This window comes from Chelon labrosus (genome assembly GCF_963514085.1).
Source record: "Chelon labrosus genome assembly, chromosome: 23".
NCBI lineage: Eukaryota > Metazoa > Chordata > Actinopteri > Mugiliformes > Mugilidae > Chelon > Chelon labrosus.
Genome location: NC_140356.1, coordinates 7,430,021 through 7,456,094, shown reverse-complemented (window position 1 = coordinate 7,456,094; position 26,074 = coordinate 7,430,021). Strand labels below are relative to the sequence as shown.

General features: G+C 40.5%; 1 protein-coding gene across 1 annotated transcript in view; it reads right to left on the bottom strand.

The window, feature by feature from the left end:
* Positions 1-5,579: 5,579 nt before the first annotated feature.
* Positions 5,580-26,074, bottom strand: part of LOC311508285 (copine-8) — a 97,951-nt gene continuing 77,456 nt past the window's right edge. Inside the window, exons 14-20 of the mRNA XM_084572995.1 lie at positions 23,643-23,689; positions 22,628-22,809; positions 21,158-21,285; positions 19,072-19,207; positions 17,298-17,355; positions 16,200-16,273; positions 5,580-11,543 (exon numbers count right to left, since the gene is read on the bottom strand). Of these exons, the coding sequence (XP_084429121.1) occupies positions 11,355-11,543; positions 16,200-16,273; positions 17,298-17,355; positions 19,072-19,207; positions 21,158-21,285; positions 22,628-22,809; positions 23,643-23,689 (814 nt within the window). The 3' untranslated portion in view covers positions 5,580-11,354. The remainder of the gene's footprint in view (positions 11,544-16,199; positions 16,274-17,297; positions 17,356-19,071; positions 19,208-21,157; positions 21,286-22,627; positions 22,810-23,642; positions 23,690-26,074) is intronic.

Here is a 26,074-nt window from a genome sequence, read left to right as displayed (position 1 = left end):
GAGCGCAGTATTAATCAAATGAAAACATGAGTGAGTCTGGTGGAAGTCTGGTCGGGTCATCGCTGCTAAGGGTGGCTCCACTCTCGGACCGTACTGCACAGACTCTGCCTCCAAAGTCGCAAGATGGCGCTGCCCGTATTCAAGGGAATAGTGTCAGTTTGGCCAGTGCAAGGAAGTGGCGACGTCTTGTCCATATTTATACAGTCTTTGGTGTGGACAACCAGATTGCTTGTTGTGGTGGTTGGCTGCTCCACTTTGTTGCTCTATTCTTTGACTGCATTATTTTTTATGAAGGGCTACACTAACTTAAGCAATCTGGTGATTACTTGCGTTTTTTTTGTAGCTTTTGAGCTGGAGACCATCAGTCTGGCTGAAGACCAGTTAAAGGTTGCTCGTTTTCTTTGAAGCTTGGTCCAATGAGGGATAACCCTGTTACAAGGTTACACAGTGGGTGTATATCAGTTCTTATATAGATCCATGCTCTCTCCCTAGACTCCACTGACAAACACAGTCGTTTTATCTTCTTTGGTGTGTTGACGTGGTGCCTCAGAACATGTTAAAACACCAGAGCAGTCGACCAGCAACCCCCTGTGTTCTGTAAGATAAAAATGACTGTTTTAATCAACAGAGCCGTGAGGCTTTGAAGAGATCAATATGATGACTTCAGTCAGAAAAGGCTGTCTGATGGCAGGTTGAAGCAACGATGATATTCTAAATGTAGACTACACTGTTGCTGTTGCCCCCCCCCCCCCCCCCCCCCCCCCCCCATAGTAGCTCTTATACAAAGTGGATGATGTTTACAACATTCACGAGAAAAATTCATATTACCGACGCCTTCTTGTGCTATTCACAGTTCACTAGTTGACTAAAGTCCGGGAGCAGGGCCACACCTCAACCCCTCCTCGTGAACTCTGCCAGTGCTCTTCGTCTCCCTCCTCTCATCCATTCACCCTGCCCCCTGTTCTCCCTCCTATTTTTCTCTTCTTTTCAGGCACCAACTGGGGTCCATAACTTTCTCAGAGAGCCACCCCCTGAGACACTAAGTAACCCACACTGAGTCTGCTCCACACTGGCCACAGCTCTGCATTAAACTGGCTGAGGAGCCTGGACACTTTTGTTAAAGTCAGAGTTCGCAAGCTGTAACTTGTTTGTCAATGTTTTTAGAAGTAGGATCGCAAGGTAGTATGACTGTATACCAACGGCTGCCTAGCAATGGTGTTTTTAGGACTGAAGGCTCATTTAAAGTACTGTGGAAATAGACACCGTATATATACACGTATACACGTAGCCTACACCAATGTGAGCCATTTGTACTTGTGCGCTCGTCAGTCTGGCTCGTTCTGTAACAACGCCACCCAAACGCTAGTCAGTGCTGTGTCTTTTTTTGCAGTCGGGTTAATTTATGTTTCTACTTCCTGCTTCACTTTCAACAATGGCGACTGAAACTTTTGCCGAAATTCGCAGAAGACGAGTCATACAAATGTTAGTATCTCCGAACCTCCTCAGTTAACCTTTCCTCGATGTGTTCCATCTTTATTGGTTCAAAACAATCAGTTCAAAAATTGCGGAGATGGAGAAGCAGCCGGAAATACTGAAGAGGAAACACGCTACTACCAAGTGGACCAATCACAGCTCTTGTGGTCTGCGACGCGGTGACGCATAGTTGCATTTCTGGGGAGGTGCACGTCAGGCTACGGCGCTAGGGTCTGCGTAGGGTCTGGGTCGTGGCCATAGCTACGGCGTCAAATTGATGCAGAAGCATAAACCGCCTATTAAGCTAGATTAACACTTCTGCTTTAGACGCCCTAGCTTGGTGCAGTCTGCAACAGTTGTAATTGGTATTCTTATTTTTTTCTGTGTAGGAGAGATTACAGTAAAAAAAAACAAAAAACTGTGAAAACTATTGTCCAACATTTAGTAGCTTCAATGCCAACTCTGCTCAGTTGCATTGGCCACCATTTGAAGTACAAAGACTAGCTTCTGACCGCTAGCCTGGTTTAGCTAGACTAAACTCTTATTAGAATATGAGTCTGGTAACGCACCAATTGAATTTCATTATGGGGCAGATTTCAACTGATACAGAGAAAAAAAACACTAATCACGCAACTGGATAGTCCTACAACCAGTCAAATCCACTTTGTTGTAAACAAATTGATATTTAAAGGTGCTCAGATGACATATATGACTATGTCGCTGTTACTCTTCTGTCCATCACCATATGATTTGGCAGATCTTTGCCAGAGCATAATCAGTTCCCAATGGACGACTCCAGACCAACTACCCATTGGAGACCAGCAATGTAGCAGGGCATTTACAGAAAAATGCTGACACCCCAGCAGTGTAAGTTCTACACAGACCCATTGTGGGAGTATAATCCAAGCTTCGCTTCAGATCCCACTTGAACACCAAGCATTTTGTGTATATAACTTCCCATGTTGTTACCACGAGCCAGCCACTTCTACTACACCCACTATGGATAAGCACTTCAAAGATACCCAACAATGCCTTTAATTCCTGGGAGTCCTGCTGCACACAGCCACAATGTGGGAACTTTCAGTGGTTTATAAAACCTGCCAAACAGCATGTAAATGAGAAATGACTCAACCTAGTGAAAGGAGGACTCTGGCAGAGTTCTCCTTGAGGAAGGACAAGGACAGTGACCAGAGGGTTTGGTTTACTGGGTGACTGCCACCAGTTTAAGTAGAGCAGCAGGCGATGAGACCAGCTGAGCTGAGTTTCTCCAACGACCTCCTGAATCGCCCACAAACTAATAGTCTGCACGTCCCAGAAACACAGAGTGAGATTTATATGAGATAAATATGAACTCTTGCTGTTTTATTACCTCAGTATGGTTAAAAAAAAAGAATGCTTTGCCACAGCATGACAGCCGTCAAATATATTATGTTCTGTAGTTTTTCAGGAGAAATCCAATTATATAGCACTTTCAAACCTTTTTCCAACAGACTACAAAGTAATGTCAAGGCTGTCATGGAAATACAAAGATGGATATAATGAACACCGGTCTTTCAAGAATACTTAGATTTGATAATTTGATGAATTAGGGCAATTTACATCAAGACAAAAAGAAATGTCTCTTTTGTACAATATGTGGACACAATATTACCGGGAGCTCTTTCCGTCACCACTGCCGTCTCTCCAAATTGAACCTGTCATTAAATAAATAATAAACAGAGATTTAATTTGTGCTAAAATGGAATCCCTTCCCTCTGCTGCGGCCCTATTTCACGCATACATATTCAAACTTCATCAGAGCTGTGATTTGACTTCACTTCTTGGCAGCGCGGCTACGATTTCAGGCTCGATTTTTAGCGGGTCAAATGTGACGCCCGCCGAGTGAATTTGTTTTGCAAATATATGCAAATGTGGATCGGTAATAAGGCAAATTCATCAGCCGATTTCGTCCGCGCGCGAAATTTATGAGTGCATTTATGGGGGGGGGCAACACCTGACATCTATCCAATATACACGAGAGGGTTTGATGGTGATTGATTGGAGTGCCTGTGGACAGACACTGTGTGCATGCTTGATTATATCTGTCACCGTCCGCCAGCTTTATTATCAGCATAATGGTGACACATTTACAGCGGATGTTTTACTTTAATTCGAGAGCCATTCTGAAATGTCGGTGATGCGTTCATGTCCACACTAACTACGTGGAAATTGTAATTTCCCTGTTTTGGAGGCACACTGGGGACCTACACAATATTAGGACGGTGGTTATAATGTTATGCCTGATTGGTGTAGTCGGTCCATGATGAGTCTATTTAAACTATAGGTGTGTTTTTGAAGGTACCATATAACACTATATTATCTATGGCTACTTAAGTCTGATTATAACTTTGAAACATGTTTGTTGACTCCCTGCGTGCTGCTCTTCAAGCAGATAATCAGCAGCGGATCCATATGTTGCAGATGTTCCATCTTCCTCTACAAGAACACGTTCTTTACCACAGCGACGGATCTGGTGGTGACAGCTAGCCAACGTACAGAACATGACAGATCAGATACATGCCTGTTGTCAAGCCAGAAAGTGAGTGGGAGTTTGAAGGAGTCACGCTAATTGGGACGTAAACCACTTAAGACTAATGGATACCATGTAAACTCAGTAATGAAAGGGAACGACCATATGGTGATTCTTTCGGAGGAAGTTTGAGGTGGAATACAGAGTCACGTGTGGACGCTTAGCTGCGTTCAGTTCCAATCTGCCAATGAAGTTGCCAAGACAAATCATGAGAAAACCAGCTACGTAAAAAATACATTTTATTCAATACTTTACAGATAGCCGCAGAGCGATGCTCCAGTTACACTACCAGAGTTATTTCACACTTTTTTGTTTACTACATAATTCCATATGTGTTCATTTATAGTTGTGAAGCCTTCAGTGAGAATCTACAATGAAAATAAAGAAAAACCATTAAATGAGAGGGCGTGTCCAAACTTTTGACTGGTGGTGTATCTGCAAAAAACCCCAACAAAAAACCTATTTTTATTTTTATCAACACTGTTTCCCGCCATTGTAGCCGTCTTATTAATATTGCTATGCTTGCACAACCTCTGGAGGACAACGTACACGTGTTGCTAATACGGTTTCAACGTACTGAGGGAATAGAAATGTCTAAAAAGAATTTGATTACATGTTGTACATTTAAAAGAAAATATCTGTGTAAAGTATTTGTTTTCTTGACAAGTGTCAAAAAAACAAAACAAAAAACTACTGCATACTGACATCTCTATTTTGAGCTATTGTTAGGAGGCTATTAGCTAGCTGTTAGCATTAGGCCTAGCTAGCCTGGTTTTTGCCAAAGTTAATAGAATAAATTATTAAAGCCTACTACTAGGACTTTTTTTTTTTTTTTTTTAATTTATGTTAAACAGATTGAGAAACAAAGTCTAGTAAAATACCATTTAGTTTTGTGTGAACCCACTCTAAACGGACAGAAACATTACTTCAACTAGTGAGCTTTAGTGGTTCTGTTTTTTAACCTTTAGCCAAGCTAGCGTTTGTTTCAGACACAGTAAGCTAGGCTATTAGCATCCTGCTCAGCAACAAAGCAAATAGGTATCTTTCCTAAAAAGTTTTCACAGTAATTTATGACTTTTATCAAAGTATCTCTGCAAACAGTGGGAAGACAATCACTCCTTCAGAACCACTAGGAAACTCCCTGTGCTACGGAGAACTTCCTAAAAACGCTGACAAAAAAACAACAAGCTGCATCGTGACTTTTGAAAATCAGGGATCTCAGCACCTGTTGGAGCGCTGCTGAGTCACTGAGACTTGATGAAGAACCGTATCAACCCCCGGCAGATAAACACCACAAATTTGGATATTTCAGTGTGACACTTTTACTAATTGCCAGGTGCCAATAAGACCTTGGAAATAAACGCTACTCTGAGAAACAAGTGACGATAGCTCTGAAAAGTTTTCCATATTTTGTTGTAGCGTTTAGTGCCTTTTGGTGTGGGTAGACTTTCTTGGACTATAATTATCCTGTCAGAGGGAGCAAACCAGATATTAGTCCTAATAAGCTGTGACTGGAGAAAGAAGAACAAAGACAAACACAAAGCAGACAACAAATGACGTAAATTTAAGATATAAAAAGAAAAGGGCATTCCACAGCAAATGTAGTTTAATATGAATATTTATTTAAAAATCCATAGTTCGATACAGAAATAGTCATCTATTATATGTATTATCAGACAATCAGTACTTCAGCCATGCTTTCTCTGATTAATCACGGTTTCAAAAAAGTACAAGATCGATAGGTTATTTTTTTCTCCATTATTGGACTTGTGCAAAGAAAACACACTAGAAAGCAATAGAAACACTGACACAAAATAGATACCGATCAATTCCTTTAAACAATTCATTTTTCTGAAGAAGGCATCGCACAAATTCCAAGAAAATCAGTGAAAGATTTAAGGCCATTTTGTACAGTTAATTTCCATATAGATTTTTATATTTCAAAACACTCAGTTTTTAACAAAAGGAACTGGTGCATCCTTTGTAAAACTGTACATGCAAACATAGTGCACATTGTTAAGAAGATATGACGAGCATACAATATATTATTTGGATATCTTTAGTAAACAAAGATCTTATGTGTGTTAACACCTCACATGACCTAATAAAACACTCTTAGAAAGGTGCCTCACAGGCACACGCGCACAATCACGCAAAGTATACAAACACATGCATACGCTCACGCTCACAAACACACACATACGCCATGGGGCTTGGCAAAGTTAGTGAGCTGTTGCACTATTTTCCTTCCAAACGTGAAATAACTGGCAGCACCCACTGATATGGACTAGTGTGAGTATGTTTGTGTGTGGATATGGAAGCAAAGGAAGGTCTAAAATAATCAAATCAAATCGCTATTGGCAACTGAATTTAAAATCACTGAAATATTGGAATTTGAATCCCATTTAATCTAATTATATAAAATTCTCACAGTGGAATCTCAAGTTGTCCAGTTAGATTGGATTTTATTATTTTTTTTACCTAGATTTGAATCTTTAAATGACCAATTAATCTGGAATGCTTTCATTCGGCCTAGAGCTGTCAATAGATCGCATGAATTTCATAGTTAATGAACGTTATCGCAAATTAATCACTTTTTTTTTTTATTAGATTTTTAACATTTACCTGGAAAATGTGGGATTTTTGACAGTTTCGATGATACAGGTTGTATTACCGCCCCCTGCAGGTTAAAATGATTTACTATGCACTTTAGATTCTGCTTGTGTGCTTCCCAATTTCGTTAAATGACAAAACATGTGAGTTGAAAAACTTTGTGGTGATAAAATGGTTACGATTTATAAATGCATTTACTTTCACAGCCCTAATTTGGACCTAAATTAGTAAACAATAATTGCGTGAAACATAATAAACAAATTGCACAACTTGAAATTTAAAAATGGGATTTCAAACCGCACAAAATCATTTCAGTGATCTATATTCAGTAGTTTGTGATTAGATTGACTGATTAGATTTCATGATTACCTATTCAGCAACTCAAGTCCTTTTTTGCCTCCATACTTGGTCCTTCACTAGTCTGGAAATGAAATTTGGTGAATAATAATAATCCAGTCAGAGATGTATTTTTCCACAATTTACTGATTAACATGTGACTGCAGGAGGTAGTAGTTTGTTTTTTTCACTTAATTGCCCAACCAGAGTCAAACCCTATGACCCCACCATGGGGTACGACTCTGGCTGGGCAATTAAGTGAAACAAATGTGATAAAAATGTTAAAAATAGCCTCAAACGTTGTGGAAACTGAATTTATAAGCAATAAAATACAGTTGTGCTCAGTTCAGCAAACTCTCTTCTTGCTCCAGTATGACCAGTAGCCTATGGTGGTCAAAGCTCTCTGCCCTTCCGATCAATAAAAGCTCTAATAAACCCTCTCTGACCCACACAGTATTGGATCTGTTAACAGTTTGGTGGATGTGTGTCTTTTTTTACAGTGTATCTGCAGCAGTAATGAGCTCCATCTTTTGACCTGCAGTCCTAATGATATGTCCAGCTATGCTTTGAACGCAGCAGGTGGCTGCAAGAGCACTGAGCCAACACTCACACACACATTCATAAGGTTAGCCCAGCTACACTGGCACTCTGCTTTCGCGACGGTTTCATAAAATTGACGATAGACAAACATGGGAATGTCAGGCAACACCAAGACAAGGCAGCAATGTAAGATCACCCAACTGTGTAAAAAAATATCAGTTACAAATATTCATGTATTATCACTATGCTACTGTGTAATGGCACAAGACACCTGTCATGGTCTGATGTCACGTTTGGAGTCTGAAACTCCGTGAAATCCAAATCTACCCTTTTAACATTGCTTCATACGATGGCAACATTTCAACAGAGAAAGTCAAACGTCAGCGTAAGACTGCGTGAGTCGAAATGAGAATGCCGTCCCGTTGTGTGATAGATTACCCTGAAGCCTAGAGCCCTGCCAGCAGCCAACAGCACAGGCATCTCTGTGGCTGGAGAACAAGTAGAAAATAAAAGAAACAGAAAGGAAACCTGGCCGCTAGTACTGAGGTGGCGAGGGCGTCCTCTAAGGCCTTGTCTCGATATCGACCACATTTTTACTCTGTCTCATCTCTGTCGCGGTTGAGATTTTATTTCAACACTGAACAAGACTACAACCACTGTGATATCTATGTCTAGATATTATTACCATAATGACTGTCACCCTCTACCTATCACGACTACTCTCTCAGCCATATCCAAAGGAATTAAAACTTTCTATCCTAACCACAAAGAGTTCGTCTGCAATCCAAAATAAATCAGATTCAAGGTAAATTCAGCAATGCAGCGCCTACTGAGATGGAAAACGTCAACCTTATACAGTAGAAGTAAGATAAGTGTTTCTCTGTACCAAACTCCTTCAGAAAACTCTTCAATTGTCTCCCAATGTGTTGTATAAAATATATGTTTCAGGATGCCAAGTTCAATCTTAACTTTGTGACAGAATAAGGGGACAGGGCAAGCCATTGCTCCTAGGTTTTTGAGAAGCGGGCTACATAAACGTATGTAAATGTATCTTAAGTTACACTGCATCGATTTTGGCTAATTGCAGTCAGTACGCTACATGCCACAGAACCACTACCTCACTCTAGAAAGCTAGAGATTTAACAGAAAGTAGGCTGAGCAACACACCAGCACTTCTACGAAAAACTCAAAGTCTCGGTCTCATCTTTGTCTCAATACACTCTGGTTTCGGTCGTGACTGGTCTGGTGCTGCCAAAAACGTCCAGCTCTGTAGTCAGCTGACCGTTTAGTACACAAGAAAAGTTGGAAGAATTTCATATTAAGCATTATGTGTCAGTATAGAAGCGTAACATCTGGAAATGTCACTATAATGAAATGCTTGTCAAATTTTACATTTTGTTCCCGTGATGTCTGTGACACTGCTCTGTTATTTGTTCACTGTCCGATAAATGCTCAAATGTTGTGTTCCCGCCTTCCGTAAACGTTTTTAAACATGCAATCACGTGTTACTAATCTAACGTTTTCTTTCATTCAGCACACACGTCTCATTCACATTTACCGCTGTCCGTCACCATTGGCTCACTTCATGACAACACCGATCACTCCCTCCACATTCATGACAAAAAAAAAATAGAAGACATCAGTGTCAAACTGGAAAGTCGTTGAGAAAGAAGAATTCGCACACATCATCCGTCCACGCACGACTGGCACATATAAATACGCTTCATAAAAACCAACATATAAAGCTGTATCAAAGCTAAAGGTGCCGTAAAAACACTCACTCACGCACACGAAAGAAACTGAAAGCAAACATAAGGGAAAGTGTGTTTTTCTCTGCATTTTTGACCACTGGGCTCTTTATGCTCAAACAGTATTTAGTTTGAGAGCAGCTGCTGTCATTTTAAACATGGGGCAGGGTTGTGGTGTGACGACACAATGAGATGAAACCCCTGGGCACATGGGCATCCTATTGCCAAGGCAGTTTGGAAGAGAGAGAGAGAGAAAGAGAAAGAAAGAGAGCGAGAGAGAGTAGCTACGTTCCCATTCAACAAATAAAGTTTACGTGAAGATTTTAAATGCTCATTATCTGGCAATTAGAAAAGATCAGCTCTTGACATTGTCTCAAGATTGGTTGAACAGTTTTTTTTTTTCTCTTTACTTTCAAAAGGTGAGATGACCCCAAAATCATCCTCACTACTTGGCAACTACATTTTGTCTCATAGTGCAAAACTGCACTAGTAAAAAGTTGGACTCGGTAAGCAAGTTTTCTGCGCATAACAACTTTTATAAAAATTTGTGGTAGTTTAAAAAGAGGAAAAATACGGTGACCAAACACCTTAAGAGCCCACAGCAGTGTTCTAGCACCTTTGTGTGGTTGAACTGCAGCGAGGAAGTATGTTTGATCTTAATGCTAACATTAGCATGCTTCCACGCTGATAAAAATGCTAGCATACTGATGGTTAGCAGGTATACTGTATGCTATTAGCATGCTAATAGCTCTTACGCTATGTGGTTGATGCTGTGTAGGATGTCAGTTTTTTAATCTTCTAAATCAATAAAATAGATTTTGAGGTTTTTCAGTGTGTACCAAAGAGACAGACGGACAAATTAACCGCACCGTCTCTCGCGTAGTTAGCATGACTAGAAATCTACAAGTGCGTTAGCATTTGGACAGTGGAAGATGAAGGATACCTTATATGATGATATAGCATTTCTGCTAAGTTGTGACAAATTTTACATTCCAAAAATAGGTTTGTGGTAATCCTGAATCATTTGTGAACTAATAAAATTTAGAGGACCAAAGGAAATTCCTTTGTTCATCATATTCCGCAATAAAACCACTTTTTTTCCTGATGAGCATAATCATCTACTATAACTTCCAAAAAAATGTTGGATGGAAACACAGCTAACGCAAGTGACAGAGGCAGAGAGAGGGTAAGAGATGGTAGCTGACGAGACGAGAAGACAAGTTTTAACAGGGAGACAGACCGGGTGAAGTGACAAATGTGACAAATGGAGGTATAGACAGACAGACACTCACCCCGTACAGACAGACAGACAGACAGATGGGTAGAAGAGGTAGTGCAGGGCCACTATATGCATGCACTTGACTGAGGCTACACTCATGCAAAAGGTTAATACAAACACTAGAATACAGTACAGTACGGTACAGCACGGTACGGTACGGTACAGAAGAGCTACCAGGACCTGCACTGCTGCTACCTGACACACATGCCAGGAGAGAGAGAGAGAGAGAGAGAGAGAGAGAGAGAGAGAGAGAGAGAGAGAGAGAGAGAGAGAGAGTGAGTATAACAAGCTATGTGAATATAAAAGTATCAACAGTAAAAATTCTTGTTAGAGTTTACTGTAAACAATGAGTGAGTTGGAGAGAGAAAGAGAATAGAGACAGAGAAAGAAGTTACGTGTGTCCAGATATTTACAGAAGTTCATTGAAGATCAAGTGATTCCTTTGTCTGGAGACATTCTCTTTACAATGTTTCCACATAGCAGTCCTTCATTACCTCTTCCCTTCATTTCTTCTCAGCTTGAAACGAGACTCTCCGAACTCTCTCTCCACAGACTTTTCCAGATTTCCCAGAAAACAAAAATCCAGACAATAACAGGAATGCTTGACAGTGGAAGTAAACAGACTCTCGTTGGCTTTTCCTGGCCCGACATGCAGCTTCCTGAACACGTGAAAGACCACTGTGATCCACGGCAACAAGGCATGGAAAGCGGCTTTAAGGAAATGGAAGTATTTCGCGCGTAAAAGTTCAGCGAACCCCTGACTCCGACAACTTTCTCGACTCCCTCCCCCCGCTGCTTATATCTGGGTTTGGATGGGTTGACCCGGTGGTGTGTAGGGAGGCGGCGCTGGCGAAGGCTTTATCCCGCGGGTCCGCATGTAGGAAAGGAACTGGTCTGGGATCTCCGCCAAGACGTCTTTGGCGAGCCGGGCCATGCTCAGGATGTGGTTCCCTGTTCGGTCGATGTAGTCCCTGAATGGCACAAACTGAGAGGGAAGAGAGGGAAGAAATGTGAGTTCAAGAGGACATTTTGAAAAAAGAAAGAGGACACTGGACCAAACATGGAATCCTTAAAATTGGCAACCATCACTACATGAAGTACAAGTACTTTGTCATGGTATAGATTAGAAGTTGTTGGTTGGACATATTGGGCATATTTGGTATTAAATGTTAGGTAGTCATGGAAACCCAATTCCACACTACTGTTTTGACTATTTTTGATTTTTATTCAAGTGGTTATTAATGTGTTTAATTGACGTTTTTGCGCACGTTCATCACTTAATCCTCTAGTTTAATCATCCTCTTGTAACATCACAATTGGACAGTACTTTTTGAAAATACCAATTGGAGGTTAGTTCACCAGTTACAGAGTTGGCGGTTCAATCCCTGGCTCCTTGGCAAGTGAGCACCTTGCACGGTGTGTGAGGGTAAGGCAGATTAAGCACACCTAAAGGCCGTAACACGCCAAGCCAATGGTCGGCCAATGGTCGGCCAATGGAGTCCTGATGCATGCATGTTGAATCGGTGGTGGAACGAGTCGGTCAGTCATCATTTAGAATCAATTAGCTGCAGACAAACTCAATAGCCGGATTCAGCCTCCAAGCCAATAGTGGATCTTCTGTTTTTTGTCTTTTGGATGACAAACACAGACAACACACTGCTAGAGTCATTTCCTTTCACTCAGGCACAGAACATACTGTATGTGCCAGAAGGCCATTGGCTGTGGTCTTTGCGATGTGTTCAGGTACAACCTTTTGGTTCAGACACAAGTGACCCGAGGTGACGGGCAAGTAGTTCCAAGAAACTTTCTATTCTAGAAAAGTGCAGCTCACAATCACACACAACCCTGTGTGATTGTTTTGCCGACACATATATTTGACACGTATAAGCAAAACAATTGAACACGATTATGACTGATTTCAGTGTGACATTTTGTGTGAGTAAAGCCTTCATCTACAGCTTTTTTCCTCCGCTGTCTGACCAGTCCCTTCAAAAACGACTTGTGGAGTTAGGACTGGCTAATTAAGAGAAGAACAAAAGGTGTAGATTTCAGGAAATGATCAAAGGATAGACAGTTGGAGCAAGTTGAAAAGAGATCAAGTGGAAGGAAGAAGAAAAGGGATTAGAAAAAAAAAAGAGGAGAATGAAGGTGAAATGAGCGAGAGCAAAAAAAAAAATAAAAAAACGGGACGAAAATGAACAAAAAAGAAACAACTTCAAAGAAAGACTTCACCTTATACACTGTAATAGTGCTGATCTGCTTTTTGTTTCAAGTGGAAGGTGTAACTTTTAACTAATTATATTCATAAAAGTACAGCCATCTCACCAGTCTGCAACACAAATTGGTGCTTTGCTACAACAGGAGAGAATCTAGCCTAATTAAGACGCTGCAGATTTGCCCTATTTGCTGAAATGAAATTCTGGTCTCTGGAGAACAGGAGGTGGTGAATGTGAAAGTTAGTGATAAAAAGAAAGAAGAAAATTCAGATCCTAAGGTCACTGAGTTGAGCAGCGAATGTAGAGAACACGAAACGCGCAAATGAGTAGTGTCGTGTTTTTTTTTTTACTGAGCATTATAGGTAGTGAAGTCTGCTGATAGCATGTGGGGCTGGTATGTGCAACTGAGGAGTCTGAAACTTTGAGACAAAGAGATAATAGCGCAAGTCTGGAGCCAGTAGCTACATACTACTACTACATATGCAGGATAACTGGGTTCAAGTGTAAATCTGAAAATATACTATCTATTTCGTTGTTGGTCACTTGAGACAAAAGACATTTTTAATGTAATTTGCATGTACTCTGGTCAATCTGCAGTCTGCAAGGATAACCTACAGGTGCAGATGGTGCAGTTCCTTGAATGTTCTCTTGAAGCTTTCTCCAAAATACAGTCAAACCCCATGTTTTTCTATTCATGACAACTTTCTGTGGGATGGGACCTGTTTAAACTGCATTAAGGCTTTAAGTTATGCATAATTAAGAGCATGGATGCTTTAAGTGTCAGGTAGATGGCATCAGAGTTTGCTAGTCGTCTGCCTTGGCCCACCACTGCTCCACTCATACTCAGAGAGTTTGTTCGACTTTATCTTTAAGGAACAAGAACCGTGTGTCGGGAAGGGATTTCTCAGAGGAGGAATGATTACACCGAGTAAATGAACACTGTTGCGATGTTAATAAGACAGACTTCTATGTCTGCTCATTCAAATTTAGTTTGAATCACAGTGGATTTGTTAATCTGTAAATGTTAGCTGTAATAAAGTGAACTGAGTGAAAATCATTTAAAATCTCTCCGATATACTGTATATATATTTAAAATAATCCATCCTAGCCTCTTAGAAGCCAGCAGTTTTCAGAATGAGTGCCACTGAAACCTCAAAAGACGAACTGAGGTTATATTATTATAGAATCCCTGGATACAAGTTGTTGTTGATGCTTTCTATTTACATCTCATGATTGTGTCCTCCGTCTCAATCCCAATACACCTGTAAGTGCAACCACATCTCCCATGTGATAGGCACATGTCACATGCCGTGCCGCTGAGCCAAATGAGCACAGATTCGAGATGGTTCCGCTCGCTTAATGAGCTGTTGTCACCTGCAATCACAAGATCATGTGAGGAGCCAATTTGCGCAGGAAACCCTCGCTGTGGAAGGTAAGCCTCACCATGTCATCAGGGGTTATTAGATTCCTCATAATGAGAGCGTGGTGGCTGAGCTGGTGTAATGTTCCAGTACAGAAACTTAGTTTGTACCATCACCAGCTCTTATTGGCATGGAAGCATCTGTGTGTACTACAGGTTGTTAAAACGCTAACTAATGAGCGCGCCTCCCTCTAACCCCCGCGTGGCTCTGAGAGAGCGAGCAGGCTATGAAAGCGGCGGTTAAAAGGCCATGGAGGAGAAAAACGTGACTTCACCCAGTCACACTCTCACTATGAGTGTTCTACATTTCTTAGTATTCTTTGTTCCCTGATGCCAGGATGTGGCAATAGTACTATTTGTCATTATGACGTGATCCCTTACAGCAGCGTAAACAGAGACAGACATCTTTTACTGGAGCACAACTTTTATGCACATGAGTCACAGCTGCTGCAGTGATGTCTATGGCAGGGACCTCTGTGATGGCTTCAGGCTAGGGAACCCCAGCTTGCACAGCCAGCTTCAGCTGCACCATGAGCTCAGCCACTTATATTTTAAGTTTGGCAGCCGGTCTATTTCTCCTGCAGCTCATTGAGAGACACATTCTCCTTACTGGCCTCTTTTTGCTAAAGATTGATGGCGTTCATCTCCTTCTTAACAGCGTCTGCTCTCAGCTTTTTGGCTTGAATGTTCGTCATGAGATCCTTGTGGCTTTTCTTCATGTCGCTGGAGTCTCAACTGGAGTCTCAGTGTTTTTATATTTCCTACTTTATTAAATGTATTCCATCCATACATTCTCTACCCCTTATCCCAGATTGGGTGCTGTTGCAACAGGCTAAGCAGAGATCTCCCTTTCCCTTAGCAACACACTCCAGTTCTTCCTTGGGGGATCCCAAGGCGTTCACAGGTGAGACGAGATACTGCATATGATCCTTCCAGCGAATTCTGGGTCTACCAAGGGGTCTACTCCCAACTGGCCAAACCCGGTCAACCTCCAAACAGAGGCACCCAGGAGGCAGCTCACCTCTTGTACCATTGTACCATCACTCATGAACAACAACACAAGATATGTGAACTCCAACCTGGAGGGAACAATCTACAATTTTTAATGGAAATTTTTTTTATCGTGAAACTGAATTTATCACTGTTTGACACGCACCATTCCAGTCATTTCCATTCCACTTCATTTAGAGACTATTTTTACAGAGGCGTGCAGATGACTGATGGAGAGCTTTGGCACATGGTGCAATGACAGACACCTGAAGCCTGAAGAAACTGAACAATATCAGCAAAGCCAATGAACTTGGTGGACTAGCAGAGAATCAGGAGGCCCCTGTCCTGGTATAAGGAGAAAGTGAACTGGGTGAAGTGTGAAGGTGAAATATTGTTAGAATTAACATGTAAATTCCTCAGTTAAGGCCAAATATGTGTCACAGCGACCTTTGACCATTAAACTCTAATCAGTTGACTGTTTCTAGTGGATGTTTGTGTCAGGTGTTGATGGACGGTTACTAGTAGTTTAATAGTGTGACTGAGCCAGTTTCATCTCCTCTATCCTGCCTCCCACACATTGATTCATTCACTCACTGCTCATTGCTGGAGCAGACTCAGACGCCATCCTACAAAGCGCTCTGCCAGATTCTGTCCATGGAGTCTGAGTCTGCGACAAGGATTGTGTTCGTAAATCGTGTCATTTCATATTTGTGTGGTGAAGTCTCTTCTTCTCAAACTGACATATTCACAAGAATGGGATGGACGTGAGGTCACGGTGACCTTTACCTTTGACCAACAAATTCTAATCACGTCATCCTAGGGGCCAATGACGGCTTGCGCCAAATTTCAAGAAATTCCCTCAAGTACCGTTTGTTGCAGAGGCTTAAAAATTCATGACAAGGAAGGTTTTAAGGTTTTTGAAGTTTTAATTATTTTTTTGTTTTACTGTCAAAATCAAGCTATGAGAATAAAACAGCATTGGGGAATGGTAAGAGCAAGAAAGGAGTGTGTGTACCTGAACGATGTCTCTCTCAGCGTATCTTCCTCTGGATGAGATTCTGATTTCATCACCATCCAGCTCAACCATGGCTGCAGGAGAGTACAAGAGGTAAAAAAAAATTGAGCAAAATAATCAAAAATGCATTTCTTACTGCATTTTATGTCAATATAAACAGAAACAAAAAAATAAAAAAATCAGATCATATTGGTTGACCAAAAGTCTAGTTAATGAAGGACAACAACTCTAAGATTGCTTTGGCAGTGTGGCCAAGATGGCTGAGCGTATGGACGCAATGGATTCAGAGCTGTTTTTTGTGTGTCTTTGTCTACATCCTTGTCTACCAATTCAACACCATTAGATGTGCGAACACCTTCCACACAAGAATCACACGTCCATTTCTATTAACATACTTTTCCACTTACAGATTCCACTTGTATATCTTCTATCTTATCATAGACTGTATAGATATGGACAACGTGTCCCCACTTCCTTGCATTAGCCAAACTGACGCTATTTTCCAGGGGATACGGGCAGCGCCATCTTGAGAGTTTGAAGCCAGAGGTTTTTTTTGTTTTTTTTTTACAACTCTCACAGTCCCACAGGGCAACTTTACGGAGCAGTTGGCAGGGCAATTGGTAGTCGCCATTATGTCACATCCTGTTTCTATAGCGTCAAATAACTAACTAAAACAAAATTTATCCAAAACAAATGATACTTTAACATTCATCAACATTATATTAACTATCTAAAATGATAGAAACCATCCAATAAATTGACATGTATTTTAGAGTTTTAGTTCGGCCCAAGTCCCATCCACTAACATGGAGGGGGTGGAGCTTATGACCTATACTGCAGCCAGTCACCAGGGGGAGCTCTACTTGCTTTGGCTTCACTTTTGAGGAGCAGTTCCGTGGTCCATATTTATACTATGTATCATACGTATCTGCATGTATGTAGCTCAGCGGGACATGGGACAAACAGTATTTTACACCTCTCTATGTTTTCATTAACATACTGTGGATGCGACATTAAACACAACTTCATTCTTGAATCACACACAAAGTTTACTAGTGCAACACTCTTCACACATAAATCAAAATCTTGGTCACTTACCATCAAATTCTGCAGGCCCTACACCCACAATGATAATTGACATCGGCAGACAGGAGGCCTACGTGTGAGAAAAAGAGAACGAACAATAAATATTTTATAAAATTCCAACATTTTAAAAATACCAAAAAGAAACCGCGTCTAACAATGAAGATCATGAAGAAGAAAATGAACCCCTTAGCATATTTGGTATGCCTTTTCTTCAGCGGGAGACAAATGAAGTCATGTTCATGTCTTGCAGTATACATAGAGAATGTGTAAGCATGCGTGTGAATCTTTGATGTGTGTGTTTTCTGCAGCACCTCCTGGAGCGCTACGTGGGTTGAGACATCACAGTCAATAATATTAGAGATGAGAGAATCAACAACACAGCCTGAACTCAGTGACAGCTTACAAATGACATGTGCTTGTATATGTGTGTGTGTCTCTGTATGTGCGCAGGCATGTGCAGGTATCATGCATTAGAAAGAGTAATGCTTTGACCTCAGGCTGCAGAGAGATAGATGAGCTTATCAAAAACATCTAGTTTATTTTTTGCTCCCCACGGTAAAGGTCCTCTTCAGGTCTCCATTCCCCCGCTGCTCATGTGTTTTTCTTTTTTTTCCCCATTTCCCGCCACCCTCCTTTTCGGTTAACATTTTACTCCTCGTTTTTTTTTTCATGGCTCTCACAGGGCATGAGATGGATCACTGGCTTCACAAAAATGGCTGTCGTTCACTGTTCATTTTGTTTGCATTCTACGTGGCTTTTCCTCTGGAGCTTGCTATGACTTGACAGTGATGGAGAGGACGGAGAAAGGGGTGAATAACACACTGTCAAAAGTGAGAGCCGCACAGAAAACACTAAAACATAACAGCAGTAAAGGCTCCTCAGTCACATTATATTTCCATTAGCAATGCAAAGACGAAGAGATGCGTATACACCGACAAAGAGATGTATGGAAGTTTTCTTTTAATTACCAGGCCCTTATTTTCATACACATACTGAGACTTCTGGTTCTTGTAGATTAAAAGTATTGTGCTTTGTCTCCAGGCCGTAATTCTATTGTCATACATTAACAAGTTGGACGGTGTAATTAGGAAACATTTGCACAGCTGTTTTCCAGCTTTCTTTCTGAGACTGATTTATGTTCTCAAAAAAAAAAAAAAAGAAAAAGAAAAATTCCGAAGGAAACAATATAAGGATATTCCAAATGGCAAGCTTAGCCCCAAAGCTCCCCCAGATGGCTCAACCAACAAAAACAAAGCCACCTGTGTTAATATCGACTTGAACCGAGCCACCACCGGAGTCCCAAATACCACCCGCTAGCCCATAAAGAGAACACACAGCCTTCTTGCCAAAGTCAAGCCCTACTGGACAGCTCGCAATGCAGACAAAGCATATCCTGGGCATGCAGTACTTTTGAATGAATGAATTTACATAATATGTTCACTGACATATTGGTAAGAGTATTAAGAGCTTGAAAAATAATCCTATAAGATACATTCAGAGCACATAAAAAAGTGTGATTAATTTGCAATTAATCGCGTATTAACTGCGAAAACCATACGATTAATTGCGATTCAATCACTCTATATGGATTATTTTTTTCTTGCAGTAATTGCTAATGTTACTGCTAATGCACAGTAACTGCTAATATTATATTTTCAGAGCTGTGCCTCATTGCTGCTACAGATGAGTCTTCAGGTCTGAATTGTGTTGGCTGTTTCGCTCCCATAAAACTTGCTTGTAAGTCTAGTTATCATTATTACCATTTAACACATTAACAAATGTTAACATTTCCCCCAAAACTGTGAGCATATGTCCTTACATTGACAATAGACTCCTTGGTCTGCGCCATGTCTGAGATGACGCCATCTGTGATGATGAGGAGCACAAAGTACTGAGATCCATCTTTCACAGAAGCTGCATACCTGTACACAGACAAAAAACACATTTGCAGTTATTTCACCTTCTGCCTTTTGTTTAGCATCATACTTCATTACATTAGCATATTAAATATTTTTCTGTATAGTTTTAAATACTTGTTCTCAAAGTAAAAAATGTAAAAATCAGGAATTACTTTGAAAGTTTATTTTTTTTCTAAAAGTCACTTTCCTCCCCCTCCAGTGTATTTTAATCCTTCTGTACTTCTTTCAGTAGATCTATATGTCAATTCTATTCAATCCTATGTCTATCCTTGGCTCAGTATGGCTTTCAATTTCTGCTGCGATGCTGAGTGTGACCTTTCGCTCCCGTGTGAGCCGCGAACTGACTTGTTACTGATATTTACACACTGAGATTATTTCAGCTGCTTCAGTTTCTGCTAAGCTTCACCTCTCCGCGCTGAGAAGTTAGCCATATGTGCGTTTCCTTCCCTCTGGCGGTAACCGATACTTGAGTGATCCCAACATTGGAGAGAAAGATCGAGATAAAAACTAGAGAGTGGCCGTGAGACAGAGAGCAGGGGTGAAGAAGTAAAGTTAATAATTACTAAGCTGCATGTAGGAGTGGAGTAAGTCGTAGTAGATGAAATATGGTGGGGGTTGATAAACAGAGAAGTGGAGGAGAAGGTGATGTGTAGAGGTTTAGGAGGAGGAGGAAGCTGTAGAATGTGTGCTGATTAGTCCAGTACTTATCCAACTCAGCTGCACAAATTCAAGTTGAAACTTGGAGACGCTGAGCTGAAACAATCTGAACTAAGGTCGAGAGAAACTTCTGACAAATTATATTCTGAATAAAAATCTTAGGTTAATATTTGAATTTCGGGTTTCTAGTTTAGTCAAAACACGCACTGGAGAAAATAAGGGAATCAAACAAAATGAGAAAAAACAAGACTCTCAAGTCTGTCTGTTAAATATGAAGCTACAGAAACCAGAATGCTAGCTTAGCTTTGCATGAAGACTGGAAGCAGATCCTGTGCAGATATCAACGTTGCCCAATCACCCACTCAAAACAAAGTGTGAAAATGAAAAGCCTTCCTGTGGTTAGCTAGGAAACTTGACATTTTCAGATTTTTTTTTGTGTCAAACCAACAAAATAACCAGTTAATTAACTTATAATTGACTTCAGAGCCAAGTTTGCTGTTTACCCCGACCTCCAGTTTTATGCAAAGCTAGGCTAATTAGTCGCTATTGATATCTTGTTAAACAGAAAGACAAATCTTCTCATGTAACACTTAAAAAAGGTAAATAAGAATTTCACAAAATATTGAAATCATCTTTTAAAAGAAATCAGTGATTAGTTTGATGGAAAAAATAAATAAATAAAACACAGATGAGTCAAGAAAAGGATGTGAAGCGTATCGAGGTGAAATTACAGTCTGAGTGAATGCAGCGACTTGTTTCACCAGTTCGCTCCAGGTCGGCTTTGCCTCTTCATGTGTAACTGCGCAATTAAGATTTCAGCAAATTATCTTCCAAATGTGTGAAGTAACCTGATGAGAGACTCGAGCCCATCTCTTTAATTACATACCTGCATGAATACTTTCTTAATGTCTTTTTGTTTTTTTGAGTGGGAACTTCACAGGCCTGCGTGGATTCCCTGCTGCATAAATTATGATCTCATCCAAAAGCAGACATAAACAAACATGCAATCAGCTGTCAGGAACTTTCCCTTTCCCCTCAAACTCTTGTTAGCTACCTGCCAACACTTGCTTCATCAAGCTCATTACAGAAAACCCGAGAACACATGTTGAGCGTTAGCTGCGGAGTGAAACGAGCTCAGTGTTCTTTCAGGTGTACTCAAAGGATTAGAATTTCATTAAATAAGCAGCGATAGCAAACACGCAAGTGTAAAACAGTGTGCGTTTGGTGTAATGAAAAAGTGTCATCATCAACACTTTTTAAACAATAAATCCTTTGAAGCATTGGTGTACGTGTTACCTGGCCACGTGGTTGATGACAGGGGAAAAGTTAGTGGGTCCGTAGAGTTGTACTGACTTCAGACTCTGGTAGTAGGCTTCCATTACACCGTCAATACCTGCACAGTATGGGTTCTGAGGGTTCCCGTTCTGGAGAGGAAAGGAGAGGAGGGTTTACCTTCCATCATTAATCTGAGATGAATTCAACAGAGACACATGGAAGAAATAGACACAGCTAGGATTTATGTATTCATAAAGATAATTTTCAGTTCATTCAGGGGGCTATCTTCAAATAATGCAGTCTAATATGATAATCCTGCAATCAATCCCTCCTTAATGAAGATTATAATGAGTTGATTCAACTGTATGATCAATTTGAAGGCTGTACAGTCTACATATATCAAACAGATTGTGCTTTGATGCAAATATAGAAATTATGCAAAAAGGAACAGCGGCGTCTGAGCTGTATTAGAAAATTAAGATAATTTAATAGTCATGTTAGAACCTCTACTTGCTTATGAATTGCACCACATTATTTGTGTTGTGTTGTTGTCACTGCTTACCAAATTTCCCATTCGATATATTAATGGAAAGCAAGCAGAATTTGAAGTGCAGCTGTAGTAAATAATTCTATCCTGTGAATGAATGGCAGTAATAAACTGCCAAAAATCCCAGAAGAACAAAACAAGCTGGAACTAACTAACTATACAGCTTCAAAGCCCTGCCAGAAGAACATAGTTATCTGCTTTTACTGTTATGAAGTGAGTAGGGAGCTTTCTGAGCGATTAATTGTCATGAAATATTTTAATATATTGACAGCCCTAATATATATATTCTGTATATATATTTTGTATGATGAATAAACCAAAAGTTTCAAAAAGGCAACTGAAATACAATGTGGATAGTTTGCCTCAAAGGTAAACTCAGCCAGCATTATTCCCACAGAGGGGAACGTAAATGTATTTTATTCAAATGTGGAATTTACTTTCCACTTACCCGTGGGGCAAATGTGCTCTTTCCACAAATGCAACGTGACTTACTGTACAGCTATATTTGAGTGGGGCCATTTAGGGCTCCTGTTAGTGAAGAATTTCTCACTGCGTTTTTCTTGTTTTACTGACAGGAGTTGCTATAAATTGCTCTTCAATTCTGATTCACTGACATTAAAACCTGAACCTGCCAATTAGCTGCAAAAACTCTTCTGCTGGCATGTCCATCTTCATTTTACCTTTCATCCACATGAATAAAATACACATTTAAGGCACACAAAGAAACAAGACAGTTGTATAAGTTTAAAATGTGTTATATAAGTTTTGTAAGTGTTTGAGGGATACAGCTTTATTCTCTTTTCCTGTTTTCTCTTTCTTACCAACACAAATTATAGATCAACCACATGTATGACTCTCCCCTTGCTGCAAATGGCTTTTTTAAAAAGCCCAACGCAGGGAGCATATATCCCTGCCCCCCAACCTTATCTCACTCTTGTTCTTACCAGTGCAAACTCATGGGATACTCGTCCATCAGGGGGCAGTTTGGCTCCAAAGCCCAGCGCGGGGAACATTTTATCGCTGTCGTAGTCCTGAATGATCTCTCCAACTGCCTTGAGTGCCATGGCGTAGGCATTCAGCTGGTAGGGGCTCATGTAGTGGAGTGAGGTGGGCTGGGCTGGGTTACCTGTTTATCGCAGGGTAAGCACAAGGTATTTTATTGACTATATTCATAATTAGACACACAAATCTTTACGTAAGTGGAAAATTGTCAAATATGATATATTTGTAACTACAATTACAAAGATATAATCTGTGTTTTTAACACCATGGCAAGTCAGAGGCTGTGTGGGCTTCATGGTGCTTTATTGGAACTATTATGACCATGTGAAGAGCCACTTAAACTTCTAAATGATGTTGAACCCATACTGTGTTTTTTGTAATTCAATACAGCAGTGAGTACTGCCAAAAACAACTGTCTCCAGTTTTTCACTGTTTGTGTTTTGACAGTTGAGCAGGTCTAAATAGCTCCACTGATGGCGTTAAATTGGCTGCTAATGACTGTAATATAATATTAATGTGTAGCCTGTCTTGATCTGCCTGTATTTGCTTTCTCATATCACTGCTGTCTTTAATAAACTGCAGCACTCGAGGGATGATCGAGATTTTAGTGATAGCCTGACAAGATCAAGTACATCTCATCCTCGATCACAATTTAACATCCATTGCCTGAAAGCCCGCATTTGATTTAATAGGATTTGTCTCAATCGTCGCCGCCTGTCCAACTATGACTGAGCTCAAGGGTAGAAGGATAACAAAGTCCTTAATCACGGCTATCATAGCATGTTACTGCACTGAGCTTTAGCTGCCAGGTGTGATAGAGTGGGCCATTAGGAAACACTTGATTCCCCTATCTGCATATATTTGAATAAACGCTCCCTAGGCATTCACTTTGTGTGTCTTTAAACCGGGTCTCTGAGTGAATGTGCACATTAAAAATGTGCTTTGAAGAAGGCTCACCATTGGAAGCTGTGAAATCGATGGCCACGGTGAAGTTAATCTGGGTCCTTTAAAGACAAAAAAACAAAAAGACAGTTTATTAATTAACAATCATTCTTTCAGTATTTTCTAACTGCCAGGCCAGATTATTCTTTATGAGAAAATAAGGGATCTCACAAGCTGCTACAGTTCATCAATAGGATAGTTTAGCCAAACCTTTAAATTACTGTGGCCGTGCCAATGGATTAGGTAATTGGAATTTATCCTCTAGACACCATGAACCACTTCACAAATGTTTGTAGTGAACCAAGCCACAAACATTATAAACAGACTAATGACATTCCCATTTGCCTCAGTTGCACTTGGGGCTAATTAGTAATTGTTACCATGCTAACATGCTAAGCTAAGATAGAGAAATCTTTTGCTAATGCTCGGCATGTTTGCCAAACTAGATTAACCAGCTAAACAGGACTCAAATTATGTTCCTCATAAGGTCTGTGGCAGTGCAATACACATTCATACATACGTATGACTAAAATCATTAAGTATTGCGTTAAGCCTGTTGAGTCTGTTAGCATGGCTGCAGAATCTTAGACCTAGTACACAAGTATCGTTTTAAAACTTTCGCACATAAACACCATTTGGAAAAGAATAACCTGAAGTCATCTGCTAAACCTTAGCATGTTAGCCGACCAAATCTACCGCTAAATTCATTTTAAGACAAAGCAGAGAGACAAAAATCAGCTTTTCAGTAGTTTGAAAATGTCAGGAAGATGAAGATTTTCACCAAAGTTTATGGCAATCCATTCAGCATTCAAAATACTCAAACAAAACAAAAAAATGGGGATTACCAAAGTAATTAGGAATCGTCATCTGGAGACCACAAACATGACAAAACATGCTAAAGTTGTTGTGGCAGAAAAACTCATTATCTAAGAGAATGTGGGTAACAGGTTAAATAATTCAGGCTGCAGCTAAAAGATTAAGATGTTTTTAAGTTGGTAAGACCTGGACATCTGCTACCAAACTTCCAGATTTTAAGCGCTTATGCTCTGCCTTGTGCAATTTGTAGTTCCTGTGTGGAAAGACACACAGAAAAAGACAGAACTAATGAAAAAGAAGCAAGATCGGAGAGCGATGGAACAAGACAGCGACAAACAACACAAACCTCAGTGCCCAGCATGAGAAAGCGGCACGTCTCTCTCCATCAAAACATTTCCAAACTTGTTAACCTGCAGGAGCAGGATGTGGTTAAGCACTCCGTAGGCCTGTGACAGCTTTTTCACACCAATCCTCGCCCGGTGCCACACACACACAAACACGCACATAAAAGCCTCCCTGTCTCTGGCGTCAAACGCCCAGTAGATCATCATCCTTGTCACCTCAGCGGGCCATCTGAAGTGCAGGCACTGTGCCGTCCAGAGGGGACAGAGGAAGAGGGAAAAGTTTGTGACACTTTTAATGACCAGCCCACACGGGTGAAGTTTTCTGGGTTTTCAGAATACAGGTAGAATGCCTAAGGTGTGGAGCTGCCCTGTCAGGTTAACATTCTGGTAGAGTTGACAAATGACAGTGGGAGAAGATAAGAGAAAACTCATGCTCAAATGACTCAATACCAAGTTCATTCCGATCTCAACAAAGTGAGTGGCTGTTCATCTTAGCCACAGTTCTTCACAGTGACCGACAGTCAATACCTCTCTGTGACGTCTGAGCATTTTAGGATTATGAGAGAGCATAAGAGCAGTCTAAGAGTTGATCAAAATCACTCTGTAAGCCTAGTATGCTTGATTAACATAAACTACCTCTGTTGCACTTTTGAGATTTGAAATCGTCTTGTTTACTGTATTCATAACATGAAAAAGCTCCTTTCATAAAACACATCACTTCAGGGGCTACGTGCGGTAACATTATGTACATGATCCCTGTGGACCCTTCAAAAAACACAAAATTTACCTGATAAAAAGCGAAATAAAATGTCTAATAAAAAGCTTAAAATATGACAGGAAGGTGCTTTCTTCTCTGTAGCCATGCCTGCAATGTGACACACTGTAAATCTTTTCAGTGAATGTAAATCTGTCCTCAATAGGAAGTCATTTTGAGCTGCATACAAGGCAGTACACGTCAGAAGGAGCTATTCAAAATAAGCCGTAAGGCTCTGGGGTTGCAGCTCTCTGTTAGTCATTTCGACACTAGACTGTAAAAAAAGTAGACACAATGACAAAAGCAAATCAAGCTCCCCCTGGTGGCTGGCTGCAGTATAGGTAATAAGCTCCACCCCCTCCATGTTAGTGAATGTGATTTGGGACAAACTAAAACACTAAAATGCACGTCAAATACATTTTTTCAAAGACAGTTTTGGTCATTGCTATTTGGGAACTGCTTTTCCTTCTGCACTTATTTTTCTTAAGAAGTTTTCATAAAATTAATGCTTTGTTAAATGTAAACCTTTTCGT